General features: G+C 44.8%; 1 protein-coding gene across 3 annotated transcripts in view; it reads right to left on the reverse strand.

The window, feature by feature from the left end:
• The window catches only part of xkr4 (XK related 4), a 37,128-nt gene that overhangs the window by 7,529 nt on the left and 13,874 nt on the right, over positions 1-15,725 (reverse strand). For 2 of the 3 annotated variants that reach the window (XM_081723386.1, XM_027001239.3), the window contains one exon: positions 5,376-5,575. In XM_081723386.1, the coding sequence (XP_081579512.1) occupies positions 5,376-5,575 (200 nt within the window). Of the gene's footprint in view, positions 1-5,375; positions 5,576-5,766; positions 5,922-15,725 lie in introns of those variants that run through there. The other variant, XM_081723387.1, reaches the window with a different exon arrangement.

The following is a 15,725-nucleotide window of genomic DNA, read 5'->3' on the forward strand; positions in this document are numbered from 1 at the left end:
TTTATCCCATCAGATTAAATTTATCCCATTAGATGCCCGAGTGTGCCAGCACGGTTTAATGACTACTTTGTGAAGTGGGATAATTAACTACCCAAGCGCAGGCTGTAATTCTTCATCTGCCATTGGTGTGGCTGGCAGGCTCTTCTTCTCTCCTCTCTCCACACGAGGCAGGAGTGTATCATTCCCCGTGCTCCTCCCCACCTCCCTAGCTTTCTCCCCTCCCCCCCCTCCCTGATTTACTCCCTCCCTCCCTTGTGCGCACGCAGCACATCCCGAGGAGACGGTCTCCACGGGAACGGGCCCTGCTCCAGCGTGTCAGGCTGAGCGAGATGGGGAGGTGACGTAATGCTCCTCATGGAAGCTGCAGTAATTCGGGGCAGGCTCGGAGGGAGACGTGTGCATTTGTCTGTGTGTAGGAGTGTGTGTGTGTGTGTGTGTTTGTATTTACATGCCTGTGTGTGGGTGTGTTGGAGCGTGCGTGAGTGTATGTGTGTGTGTTCCTGTGCGTGGGTGTGTGTGTTGCCTAGGTGGGTGTGCCTGTCTTTGGAGACTGTACGGGTGAGGGGGTTATGTAAAAATCACTGCAGTGTTGAACTCAGCAAGTCTCCTCCCATTAAAAAGTTCAGCAGGAAACACCTGCCTCAGCGGTACCAGCACTCACAGGAAGTGAAGAGATGATACACACCATAATCACAATCTTTAGCTTGGGTTACATCATCTGACGTTTGACAGTCATTTGATAGAACTGGCAGTACCATATGCACTTATTTCTGCCCAAACCAGAACCTCTCCGAATCTCCGGGCTTCTGTGCTCCGCGATATTTATATCCCAGCTCTTAGCTACAGCTCGGAGAGCTGCACGTCCGTCTTTCTTCCCGTCTGTACCAGAAATCCCGAACTTCCCGCATCCGGGCTCGAGGGGCCTGGGTCCGGTTTCTCTAGCCGCTCCGTCAGAGCCCGAGCAATAACATCGCGGCCTCTCGTCAGCCTCCGGTGTCCGAGCGTGACCCGCTTCTCTTCCTGCCGTGACATCGCGGAGCGCGGTGTGCTCTCCGCGATGCTCGCGGGGCTTTCAAAGACTTCAAATGCGGTGCGCCGTCTCCCGGGAGCTCCGAGAGCTACGGGACGCAGCGCGCGGGTGGCGGCTGTGCGAGTTATGAATCGATAACTGCCTTAATTCACCTCAGGATGACTTTAACGACACAGAGCCACACAAAACCGAAGGCCGGGTCTACATGGAAGGAGACAGGACGGTGCTGTCTATCAGAGAAGCGTACGTGATGTAAGAAATGAAAAGATTGATATATTGCCTTTGTGTGCAGCTCACAGCGCTGTATTAGTGAGACCAGGTCAGAGCAGAGACAGTCTTATCAAACCCATTAAGAGCCACTTATTTGCAAATGGAAAACCGTAAGCTCATTATAACAGAGGGAGCGCAGTTTAAAGGTACGCACTGCATGATCATATCGTGTTCCGTGGTGCCTTAAACTCTTCTGACAAACGATAGTTTTGTTTTTGTTTTGTTTTTTACGTTGACATTGATGTGGGGTGAACGGTTTCTTAAACAGAATGGAGTGTTAGGATTCAATTTCTGTCGAAAACGCTTTCTTTCACCCCATCCATGAGGCTAAGAGGTGCTCTGAGATTATTGAAAGAATTTTGCCTTTATTATGAAGAAAATAATAAAATGAATAAAAAAACCCGATGTACTACTGATAGACAAATGCAAACAGGTTAAACTTATAGTGTGCTTGTCATTAAGATGTAATATCGGACATCAAACCAAAACACTGTCTGCTGAAACAGACAATAAAGATTTAATAGCCTCAGATGAAGGCACACTTGGTGGTTTAAAAGAAAAACACTTTGTGATCGTTTGAACTCATGTTCAACTTTTGTGGAGTTTATCTAGGAATCTCATGAACAGTAATTGAAGAGGAAGAGGAACTCATCAACGTTTAGCTTTCAGGGACTATATTCCACAGTGAAAAGTCTAAAAAGTCTAAACATAGAGCAGAATTTACAGTTTAAAGATTCTATGGTTCATCAGTGCAGTGACTGAGGGTGTATCTGAACGGATATAAAGTGCAAAACATAATAAATATTTTATAAACTGAACTCTACTCTCCATTCAACTTGCAGGGCTTGCTCAAGGTTCTCAAATGTCAGCCCTGAAGAACAGTTCAGGGCTCCTCGGCCTACAGCACAGCTCAATAGACAGAGATCAGGTTCTTCAGGAGAGGAACCTGGTGTGTTAAAGCAGGAAAAACGAAACAATTTTGCACCTCTATGGGATGGCGCCACAGAGACTGACATAACTGACGAACCCTAAAACTGAAATTATGCTGTAAACGATCAGGTTTGTACGCTCGCATACAACAGAAAGCTTTTTTAGCGGTGGGAAAAAATAGCTCACGCAGGCGTGCGAGCGGGCTGCCCGAGCGTTTCTCCCGCGACGGCGTTCGCTCCGGAGCGGGAGAGCGCGAGGGAAAGCGCGAGGGACAGAGCAGGTCTCGCGTACTGTCGCTGTGTGCCAGAATCGCAGTAACTATGGCAACTTCGGTGAGGAGAGAGGAAGAGCGTGTGAGAGCGAGAGGACGGACTCGAAGCGAAAAAGAAGAATCAAACATTTGGCCGTCGCCGTGCTGCGACTTAGTCAAACGTAACCAATTAATTCCGACTTTTAAGACAGCAGTAAAGACTTAAAAACACCTTTGCTGTTTTTGTGTGGATATTTGAATTTTTTTTAAAAAATTTGTAAGACTTGTAATAGAAGATAAGCAAGTAAAAAACTTGTAAGACTTGTAAGCGAGTGATATATCAAACAATTAACGGTAAACTGCCTGGAAGATATTGAATGTGCTCTGGTTAGAAGTACCAGCATAGTAAAGAAATGTTAAAAAACGAACAAAAAAAAAAACAAACAAAAAAAACGCCGTCTCCCCCATAATATCATTTCCTTGGTTATCTGGAACAGAACATTCAACCATTTTACCGTAGCTTCTCGTGTTAGAACATAAAGAACGGAACGCTGAGTGCAAACATGTTAGGCTAGTAAGTTTCTGGGTACATCTAGCGTGATAAAATGTGGAAGAGACCGGAGGATACAGGGTCAGGTTCAGACAGGACTTTGTACTACCAAAGAAGACCATCCGTAAAGGAAACGCTGAGGAGGTTGGCACCAGGGCATGTAAATACATTCGGACGCTTTACATTCTGGGTGTTTTCTCAATAAATCTGGTGTACAAGTGCATTGCTCCGGCTCTAAGGAAGTTGACGTGGAAAGGTCTCAATAGTTTGATGTACGCCTTGAATTCAGTAAAGATACTAGCTCTCAACAGAGCTCAGGGTAACTCTGAATGAGGTCCTACAAGGCCCTGTAACTGAACAGCTCTGAAAACCCAACCCAGACTTTATTTGAGCAATGGAAGGAGAGACAGAGAGAAAGCTAAATGCGATAGCAGCGTCTGCACCCTCACCGTCATAGACAATGGCACAAAATAGCAATTAAAACGTTAACGCTCATCCAAAATGCTGATATAATAAAAACTATAAGGGACGCTTAATATTATTCAAATGAGGCCGTGCTAATGGAACCCTGTGCTTTTACGTTCATTGATAGCCACAGGGTAGCATTTTTTGGTGAAGTGTTCCTTTAAGGTGCCCTTTAAAATCATTTCTGAGATTTGATGAAAAGATTTCACAAGCAAAACGGGAATGAAATGATTTTTTTCTCCTCAAACCAAGTGGTCTATAAAAGTGAGTGACGTCACGCACACAGCAGGTATTTCAGAAGTGTGGAATCAAGATATGAGTCGCCAATGCATTTTCCTCAAAGACAAAAAAAAAGGAACAAAGCAATAGTTTTTATGGAATTCTCCTAAAAAAAGCATTTGAAATCCCCCCCCCCCACCCCCCGGAAAGGTCCACACAGACTCACCTCGGCTAGACACCAGAGGACATGAAATCACTTTTACAGGAGTGAAAGTGACAGCGTCTTTCAAGTATGGTGACAGGACGAGCTCTCTCTCTCCTTCTGTCCTCGCTCTCTCTCTCTCTTAGCAGGAAAAGATATGTAGGAAGAATGGCAGTAAATCTGGGAGGTCTCCACTGCACATTGACACTTCCACTGCACCCACACACCCAGCCATAAGGCAAATACTCTCCAAATACTTCACAAATACTCCCCGACTCACGGCACCTCTGACCCAACATAACCGACAACAGCTGCCGAAGCATACTTTTAGCAGCGTTTAACACTGATTTGTAGTAATACCAGGCAGTCCAATAGTCCAAATGACCCTCTGCGCATCTGACAGAAACAATTACAGTATAAATGACACACAGAAGACTTTTATCTGTTTTCATTTCTGCTGTGCGAGCAGGACAGGACATTCCCCGGAGACAACAATTCAAACTCATTAAAAGTGGATGGCGGTGAACATAACTGGCTGCAACTGTTCTCTTTCTCTCCCCTGAAACTTCTTCAAGGCTGGGCGACTGATGACAGCCTCTCTTTCCAGTAGCTTTCCATGGTGAATCAGCCTCGCAGGAGTTTTTTTTTTTCTTTTCACAATCACTTAGACATATTTTATGAAACTGTGGCTCATTTTCTCAAAACTCCAACCACAGAACAGTAATAACATGGGCACAAAATGCAAATTACAAACTTTTGGTAAACAAAACACGACATTCAAAACTCTTATCTCTTCTCAACATGATATATTTGCATCAAAAAGACCCATACATGGTTAATCTGTTAAATAATATAATATTATACACTGATGTGTTCAATGCAAAACAGTACAGTGTGTAATAGAGTTTTGCTTTTTTATTTTCAGTGTTAGACTTACGCATATTAGATGTAAAAGAGCTCTGAGTGTGTGTGTGTGTGTGTGTGTGTGTGTGTGTGTGTGTGTGTGTGTGTGTGTGTGTGTGTGAAAAGCCGAAAACACGCATGTGAGTTTTTGTTTGTGTTTTGCTTACTCGGCTTAAGGATTTGGTAAGATTCAGGCTTTAGTAATTGCGTATGAAGCTGCAGTGTGTAAACAGTTGTGTAAAACTGTGCAGGATTACCTCTGCCTCATGGTTAAGACGGCTCATGAATAACAACAGTCTAACTGACCATTGCTTTTCGCTAATTTAGAACATGCTGTGGAATGCTACTCAGTTGGGTGACTTAAAAGGAATAAGTTCTTCAAAAATGTAGGCAAACTGGCAAAATGTCATCGTCTCAGCATCTGGCTTTCCAGAAGAATTAACGGCTAAATGCTGTGCTTATAGATGAAAGCTAATATCTACTCAAATCGGACAACTGGTGGCCACTGGCTTTCGTGCGCTGCCTCATCCATCCTTGCCGGCCCAGCTGCTGTTACCTTGCACGGCCTGGAGCTTCAGTGTCTGGATGATGATGCAAAGCTGGAGGACCAGCTGCGGGGCGCTCTCCAGAAACGTGGCAAGCAGGTGGAGCATGCTCACATCGGCGTACTCATACACCATCCTCCAGTAGAACCTCCAGCGGTCGTTCTCCCCACTCTGCCGGCTCCGGATGCCCAGGTAGATCGTGTGGAAGTACCTGGTGAGGACAACAGGCTTTTAGTTTGGCTTTGGTTCTGGACAGGCAGCCAAGCTGACCTTATGTAACTGCTGTCAACATACCCAACTTTCATCCACTAGGTAACAATATTCAACTCAACATTCATGTACACATTAACACGGACTGATTCAACTCATTAACCCAAAGCTGTGAAATGCAACCATTATTACGTGTAAGTATCTCCATACACGATAAGTGTCATAAAATAATTCCGATTGAGGTAATCTCCGAGTGAAGTAACCGCCCTTTTCAGTGGTACCATCTCTACACTTAAGCACACAATTTGCTTGTCTTAAAACGGGACATTTTTCTCTGCTAAAGCCATTCGCCGTTTCACATGAATGGCCAACGTCAATATTTACTGCTTCAACACTCTTCCCTGAAAAACCTGAAGAGTGAGCCTGAACTTTTTAATGCGTGCCTTCCACTGGAGAGGAAGGTAAACAGTGATTAAGGTCACGGACTCTTGCGTCATCTGCCTGTCATTCGCTTGGTAGAAAGAAGAAAAAAAAAGATCGCAAGGTAACCATTTCCACCATTTCCACCTACTGGCTGCTTTTCCTTGCCGCTAAAGCGGGAAAGTCAGATAAAACAGAGCACGGCACCGATTCTGAGCCGGGGAAAAGTTTCGGAGTGTCTCAATGAACAGCTCCGTGTGCACTGCTATGGCAACGGCTGCCTCTTTGTGCAGCGAGATCTGAAAGGTTAATGACTCCAGGGCCATTCTCGCTGAGAGAAAAGGCTCGGCTGCATGGCACGCCACAGACAGAGCGATTAAGCGCGGTAGGGGAGGGCTCCTTTCAAAAAGGCTTGTTCACATCATGTGTTCGCGATAAAGGACGTGTTTGAGCGAGGACAGCGTGCAAACCCCGGTGCCCGGAGAGGGCTGGTCATTTGTGGCCTCCAGTTCAGTGTTCTCCAGTGGACGCCACATGACTGCTTCCATGACAGAGACCACAAGTTAATGCCCAACTGATTCGGCCTTGGAGGCAGGCGGAGTTGCCAAGCGTCTTGCCTCGGCTCACTACCTCTAGGCCAGCGTGCTGCAGGAAGGCTTAGTGACAGTGTCTAAGGAGAAAGGCCTCTGTCCCTGCCTCCAAGGCATAAACTAAATCTTACTAAGATGTTTCCACTCACTGTTTCTTTGTTTGTTTGGTTTTTTGTTTGCTTGTTTTTGCATTTCTTTAACTCTCCTGATACTCTGAAACAGGGAGTTCAATGTTTATCATTGGATCACTCACTTACTTATCTTCTATTACAAGTCTTACAAGTTTTTTTTTTATTAAAATATCCACACAAAAGCCTTCCAACAGCAAAGACGTTTTTTTAAGGCTGTAGTGTTGTCTTAAGGTACTCGACATGGTTAAGGTACTCAACTTGTAATCATGAGGTTGAGGATATCTAGTGGCACAGCCTGCACTATAAGGCACTGCTGTGATTGGCCAGACTGCTGACGAGGGGGGCGCAGTGTTCCTCCTACAGGAACCTGACACCACTGCTCCACCTCCGCCAAAAAAGTGGCCCATCTCGCCGCACTCCATCTCTCCGTTTACGCCCCCGACCCTTACAGGTATTCAGCCAAGAGGACCTCCCCCCCACCCAACACACAAACCCAGTCCTACATAAACATATTTTACATGCATATGCACGCATTTGTTGCATATGCATATATTGCATATGTATACGGAGATAACGAAAAACACGACCCTCTCTATGATTCCAATGCGAGGGATTCTGTATACTTTGGCAGCTATTAAGAGAAGTAAATCAAATTAAACAATTCTCCAGTATAGGTTATGAGCTTACACTCCAGACTCACAGCTTAAACCAAACACTCATAGCTTAAGCCAAACGTATCTAACTCAAGTCAGGAGAGTTGATGGTGCATGTCACACGCTGCTGTAAAACTCGAAATATGTATTAGGGCAATGTTCTAGATACGTCATACCAGTTTTGAAACTCTGACCTATTTTCTTCCCAAATGAAAGTTCTAGCCCTGCAGTAGCAGGGTGTCAAATTTAAGTGTTTACTGTCTGAGTTTCTTAATGCATTCACGAGGTGTCAGACTGTGTGCGCGAGACGGATTTGCACGTAACTTGCTCTGTAATGTGGTGGTGTTGACAGAGGAGGTGGGTGGTGTCCAGACATGCAGTAGGCGGTGTCAAGGGAAGCCAACTGTCAGTGACTGTTGGGATGCCCTCAAAGCTCAGGACTCCCTTGTAAATTCAGGAATTTAACATCAGTCCAATGATTTAATGTCTCGTCAGCTCAAGGGTCCGTACTGTTTTTTTAACGATATCCACCAACCAGAGCTATGCACATGCAGTTACACTGCCATCATTACTTCTCCTAATTGGAGGGAAAATATGAACAGTCGCGATTTATAACTGTCCTGCAGAAACATTTTGGTGTACAATGGCAGACAAACTGTGTCTGACCGAATTCCTGGCAGTGATCGCCTGGCCCACAGAGGCCTCGATAGCTGTGGCTGTGGCTCCTTCTCACCGGCGTCTCTCCGGAAGCTCCCGCGCCAGTACAGGCAGCGACCTGGGGACCAGCTTGGTAAGCCCCACCCTCCTGACATTCACTCCCACCCGCCGGGATTGTTTGATTATAAGAGAGACCCGCCCCATGCTTGGCCCACTGGGCAAAACACCCACGGGGTGAGAGCAGGTTCGGCAGGCTCCAGATCAGCCACGAGGCAGTGTCTGCTCTCAGCTGCTGATATGTTTTCCCCTCTGGCAGCAGTCCACCCGAAATGGCAGGCGGGTGTGGGAGGTGTGGCCTGTGGCAACTCATCTCACTGGGTTCTCGCCAGTAGCTCTGTATGCCCCTATAACACCGCCTCCACGCACACACACACATCCCAGAATGGATTAGTCCGACACTGGCGTGCGTCCTCTCGAGGGCAGGCGGTTGTCGGATGCATGCGGGTCTGCCCGGAGGGTGGAGCATCGAGTGTGTGCACTCTGACTCAGGCAGGTTCATCGGTACGCTTCATGCTTTAATGACGTCCTAAAGGGACGTGTAGCCGATCACATGGAAACAAGGGGATTAAAAAAAAACCACAGGGCGAAACGATGCATGCATGCACAAACAACGTCAGGACGAGAGCAAGTGGAGAAAGAGGAGGTGCAATCATCTGATCTCTACATGTAAATGGTAGCATTGATTGGTCTGTAGTGTTAGTGTAGATCTTGTGTGTGTGTGTGTGTGTGTGTGTGTGTGTGTGTGTGTGTGGAGATGCAGTGTTGGTGTAGATCTGTATTCTCTACTTTCTGCTGGCTACACTTTCTGCTACATTCTCATCACCTCCTTGTTTTTGTTTCAAACCGTCAATGCTAACAGACATCTCCCTCTACTAACACACACACACACACACACACACATACACACACACACACACACACACACACACACACACACACACACACACACGTGCATCTCTGCCACCTTGGAGAGCTTACGCTTTCCCACATCTGCCAATCAGGCAGTAAAAACACCCCACCAAGAGAGTTCAGATTTGTTTGTTTTTATAACAGATTGCATCAGGTTTTCAAGGCTACTTTCTGTTGCAACAATCACACCACACACTCGAAAAACCCACCAGCTCTCTGCTGATCTTTAGTGAGTTGCATGTTTATTTAAGTTCAAATAATGAGAAGATGGATAGTCCACACGCTTTTGTGACAGACTCAGATCTAATCTGGCCTTATATTTACAGCATTTGGTCAACTCTCTTATCCACAGCAACTTATCAGTATGACCTTGGTGTTACTGGCACTACGTTCTACCTGTACCACCATGTGAGCTACAGGACCTCCTTTAATGACAGACGAGTTATATGTAATAGTGCCTGCATCTCCACAGCTTGAGCTGTCTACCTGAAAGTGCTGAAGTGGCATTTAAGAAGAGTAAGACTGATGCAACAGCATTGCGCTATGACACGCTCACAAACCGCGTTCGCTCCCGGCTAACCAGGCACATATAATCGTTAAGAATGCCTGCCTGAGTGTGATGGGTGCTGTCATTTAGGCATTTCTACACATGCTATCTGAATGAAAGTGCAGAGTGATCAGAAAGCGTTATTGTTGATGATGACAGATGCCGGCACCCATTAGTGTGACCGCGGCCTGCTTTAGTACATACTAATGACGAGCCTCGTGCTGACCGTACAAAGCCGCACTTGTAATTCCGTACACAGGTTCGCCGCATGCCTGTGAATACTTTTTAATCTTGCCCAATGAAAAATCTTATTAGCAGGATACAGAGTGGAGAGGTTTGTCCTGTAGGGGGTTTGCGAGTGAGGGATGAGGGGCATGTGTCCTGACTTCTGTTAAGTGCTCTACTCCTACTCGTCCATCCGAGCGGGTCGAGTGCCTCATTTCTACACTTGCTCGGAACCGCCCGAAAGCAAAAATATACTTCCAGCACATGCAAGAAAGTTCACCAATGCGTGCAAAAGTGTGAGTTTTGCTTTGTGAATAACCTCCCAAACGTGTTGGAAGAGGCTGTGTGCTGCGACATGCGCCGATGGGGGGGGTTTCACGGGAACCAGGGGAACGGACAGCAGGCAGGCGGCAGGCTCCACCCCCTGACCTGAAAATGAACCTTCAAGTGCAGTCACATGAGAGGCACAGGTGCATTATTTATTTATAAAACACCAGAGGGAGGCGTGTGGACTACAGATTCTATAGAGACATTGAGAGCGCACAGAGTATGTCATGTATTTCTGTATAACTATACAAAGAGTGAGCATATATTTTCTTTAGCACAGTTTGTGTGTGTGTGTATGTTCACATCTTTTGCAAATTATGAGTTGAGTAACAAAATGTGTCCTACCTGAAATAATTTCAGGTTCTGTCATCGGAGATTCGATACAGTGCAGGGACGCAATATTAAACCGTATGTAACATTTACAATTGCTGCTCTCTTTGAATAACAGTTCGCATACCTGTATGGTGGTTTAACGTCACCAATGAAAGGGGGCTGTCAAGAGATCGTGAACAGGAATAGGATTTGAAATTGCACAGAATTATGACCAACACCCACCATCTGTGAAAACCAACAAAAGAGGCGCAGCTATCGAGTAGAATGCTGTTCCACGAGTTTTTTAGTTATTTATTTATTGTCACGGTTGAGATCACTCGACCCGCGAATGAGCCGGTCAGAACAAGACTTTGCTTTTATGGATTTTGAGAGGCAGGTTGGATGAGCGAGAAATGCGCGGCTGACAGGCGGAGCCAGTCGCGAACATCCACTGCAAAAGCAGCAAGAGTCATGCCCCCCCGAGGCAGTGCTTCCTAGAGTCGGTTATGGAGCAGGAGGAGCAGTCGGTCCCAACGCTGTCACGGAGAAAAGAAAATGGACCTCCACTTAAGGGTGTGCTGCCCCCTTTGCTGACGATCAATATACCGTATGGGAGCATGCAGACGCCCCATCAAATTAAAGCGGCGATGAACATTAAAAGACGAAGGCTGCTGTCATTAGGCTGTCATTTCTCCGAGAAAGCTACATGCAAGGAACACACATACTGAAAGTCTACCCAAACCTCCATAATGAGAGTCAGTCTTCCGCACATGTAAATAATTTTGTTCAAAATCACACAGTGTTCATGAAGGATTCATCAAATTTATTTTTATATATGGTGAGGCTTTTAACTGAGAATTGAGTGCTGAGTTTTTTTAAAATCCTGTTTTACGATACAAGGATGTATCCATGATGTACTTTGATGTGTAACAATACCGATTGACCACTCAGATGGCCGTGAGTGAAGGTGTGATAAGGTGGGCTGGAGAAACTCCGCTCCACGTCTGAATGACTTTGGTATCGGACAAGGTCATCAGGAAAAAATCAGTTCAAATGTCCGCCACAAACCTTCCCCCCAAAAATACAGATATAAGTGAACGTTAGCGTGAGTTAATTTGCATAATACTAACTGGCTCCTACTAGCTTTCATTAGCCTCATTTGCATTCTGATGATAAGCCTGTTCATTTATTATTATGGCTTTTGTCTTAGTACATATAAGGGTCTTTAGGGGTCCTAAGTTATAGCTGAATCCCTGGTGCTGCACTGGACCGGAGCTGGGATTGATAGCCTGGATCTCCGCACGGCCCCGGAGAGACGGCCCTGGGCGGGCAGCGCAGTGATGAACGACACTATCCTGCCACCAAGAGGAGCCGACCCATTCCAAATCAATCGGACCTTGTTATTCAACAGTTATGGCAGGCCCTTAAGCTACGCGCTAAACGCCGCGGAGAGGAAGAAGGTCAATAGCGTACGGCCTCGTAAATAAAACGGTTATCACCCTGCGCTAAATCCACGGCGCCGCCGTCTTTCTGCCGTTTACCGGGCACGACGGGCACATATGTTTCAAGCCAAAGGGAGAGGGTGCGGCAGACAGCCACGGTTCAAATGCAATAAAAACAAAAAACAAAATGGAGCCAATAGATTCTGAATTTAGCAACATGATTGTTTGGAAATGTAATTGCTTCAATGCGATTTAAAGATGTCAGTGAAATGAAAAGAACTGTCCCAATGTAATGAAAATTGTATTAAATATATACTGAATACATAATAATATTAAAACATCTTGGTTCTTTTCAATTATACCATGCAGGCGGCCCTCACTTAATTCAATCAGTTGATTTGACTTCCAAAAGCCCATATTTAAAAGTGTCTTCATATAATATCCTATAATTAAGAGATTAGGGATGATAGCAGTTAGTCACGGTGCTTAGTACAAGCTGAAATCACACGAGAAATGGGCTAAATCGAAGACTAGTGCATGAGATCAGTGTGCAAGTCTCAGGGTGTCAGAGATGAGATGAGCATTTAAGTCTTGGGGTGTCAGAGACGAGCATCTAAGTCTCAGGGTGTCAGAGGTGAGACGAGCATTTTAAGTCTCAGGGTGTCAGGTGTGCAGATGATGGAACGGATTGGTCAGTGGCACCTTGGCCGGCCAGGGCACTGCGGCCGGACACGTCAGTCCATCATGCCAAAGGGTGGTGCCAACACTGTGGCATTCTGCAGTGTGACACTATGAAAGTGTACTGTTACCATGGTGCTGCTGTCCTCTGAGTGGACTCTGACATTCACTTTAGCCAACTAGGGACAGACACAGAGAGGGAGAGAGAGGGATGAAGGGGAGGAAGAGAAGAGGGGAGGAAGATATATCTGACAGTCTGCACTAGCCCATGGTTACACGCGCACACACACACACACACACACACACACACACACACACACACACACACACACACACACACACACACACACACACACACACACACACACACACACACAGTGCTCTGGTGCTCATGAGGTATGACTGCCTGGGTTTTAGCTACTATTTACAGCAGAAATCCCACTATATGTTCAAGCACATCAGCATGAAGCATCACCCTAACCTGCAAGAATCCTTTCTGTCATCTGGGATTGTAAGGAAGTCTCTTTCTGTCTGTCTGTCTGTCTCTCTCTCTCTCTCTCTCTCTCTCTCACATACACACACACACACACACACACACACACACACACACACACACACACACACACACACACAAACCTACAAATATATTCACAAAATATCGCTACAGAAGTGGTATTATTTGCGTAGTGAGTCATAGCTAGAATGATGATGTCGGTTCTTGCTTGATTTGTTGCAGTGGAGAGATTTCAAGCCTTGACCTTGTATAATTCCAGTCAGTTTTGTGCCAGTGTGGTGATTTAAAGGTCTTTCGATTGGCACGCTCTGTCAAAGAATTTTTTCCTTTTTTTCCCTCAAAACAGTCTGTTCCACGTAGCTGCTCCAATTAAAAAGGGATGGCTATCTGAGAGAAGTGTGGTTCGACTCTCACGGAAAGCCGGCAGGGAGAACATGCACACATGGCTGGCTTTGAAAATTACGTACAGCCTGTGGAAGCAGTCGGGTGCATCCCCCCTACCGTGCTCCCCTCCAGAGCACTCCCTGCCTTTAATACTCTCCATCAGCGTTATGCCCAGCAACACCCAGCAACGCCCCCAAAATACCTAACACTACCCACAACAACCCAAGACGTACAACACACGATGATTTTCTCAAACAACACCCAACAACTCCATAAAACACACAACACACACCACCAAGCTTAGCTATAATTCTAAAACTAAGAGTGCAAAAACCCATGAGATATACCAGGGAATAAGAGATGCACTATAAACCACACACACACACACATGATATGTGAATTATTCATTTTGTCAAATGTCAATATTTATTACACGAACATGTTTTTATATATACACTTAATTAGCAGGGACATGAAATGACATCAACATGTGTCTTATTACATGTGATATTGAACGCAGCATGCGTTCAAACTTGTCAGTGTACAGCAGGTCGAATCGAGGGCTGAATACTAGACCCCAAAGATACTGAGCAAAGTTGCTTTCTCGTATGATAAATAGATGAACCCACGTTGCCAGCCACTCTGGCTCAAGAATAACAAACCATGCATTCTCAACCATGGAACCCTAACATCTGAATTCATACTGAGTTGAAGATACCACGTAACTGAAGACGGAGGCAAGAATCATAACACCCGTATTCATTCATCATATCGCTACACAGCCATCATCCACTATCTTTCCTGCAGTCTGATCTTTTCAATGGAATGCCGAACAGGCTGTACGGATGATAGGTCCTTGGAATGCCGGACGTGCCAGCGATGAATAAATAAATAAAACATTTTTTAAAAATCACTAGATACAAGGTCATCTTGGGATGTGGGCTGCAATGCGTTTGAATAGCTGTCAGTCAGCTCAGGGCGAGGATCTGTGAGATGAGGTGAGATCACAGGCGCTCATAGCTATCAATGGTGGACCGATTTATTTCATTTCGTCCTAAAATGGCTCGATTTGTAAATAACACAGGCTCATGCGTCTTTTTGCAATTCGTGTTATTTTTATTTATTGAACGGGACTGACTGGACGAGACGAGAGGAAACACGATGCCAATTCCAGCAAGTTAGCGTCATTATGTTTACGTGTAAACAAATGAAAACTGTAATGCAGGGACAATTTCACTATGTACAGTTAAAAAAGTAATTTCTACTGAAATTATTATTAATTCCTGGAAAGTGTCCCTTCATGCACACATCTGATTCACATCGATTTCTAGCCTGAAAACAGATTTAATCTTGGTTGGAAAAAAAAAATGGCCCTGGAATTATTTGATGAGCCGTAGTAGAGAGATTCTCATTTTTTCTCAGATTGATCTCAGTTATTAAAGCTTAAAATTATGATTACTTTTGCCCAATTATCAGTATCAAAGTAAGAAAGAACCAAGCCAGTTTTACTAGTTCTCGAGCTCAATGGTATATTGAACCGCTGTCACAGGCACAATTACTTTTTGCGGCGTTGAAGTATCCACTGCTTTGAAAAGTTAAAATAGCAGAACTTCAAACGCGGTCATGTTGAAAGATGTACACTTAAAAGGATGAACTGTCCAGAGAATTTGTATTTCCTAACGAAGGTATTATCCTGATTATATTAGTTTTCAGATTAGCAAAGCACTTTTGAAAAGTTTTAAATATTTGGCGTTCTTTGTTGTCATTTCTCGTTCAAAAGGAACTTAATTCCCCATCCTAAAATGGAATAAAGCTGTTACGTTCAGCTAAGCTTCTTGCTTGGTGTTCTGGTGAAACTTTCGTATCGTGTTTCCTTGATCTCAATGTGCGAAATATCAAAAGCGCTGTTGAAAAAGATCAAGAAATCTATTAGGAAACAAAACAAACAAATCCTCACATGCTGGCAGGAATATTCTGGTACTGGTTGGCTCAAACAGTTGCTTTGACAGTGGCATTCTGAGTTCCTCTTTCTAAATCTGTCTGACGTTCACCTACTTTATCTTCTAATCCAGATGCAATAATAAAAACATCACATTTTTTCAGGAAATGTAATTGACATTGTTATAAACTGAACCATCATTTATTGAAAAGGTCTGATTTTTTTTTTTTACCCACCATAGCAATGATTGAACGATTGATGCCATATTTAACAATTTTGAATGAACTATCCCAACTTATCATCTTATTGACTCTAGTATTACCAATATAGCTAACGAAGCCTTATTTGCCTTTTAAAATTCTT

This window comes from Electrophorus electricus, chromosome 11 (assembly GCF_041902795.1).
Source record: "Electrophorus electricus isolate QZ-2024a chromosome 11, ASM4190279v1, whole genome shotgun sequence".
NCBI classification, from domain to species: Eukaryota; Metazoa; Chordata; class Actinopteri; order Gymnotiformes; family Gymnotidae; genus Electrophorus; species Electrophorus electricus.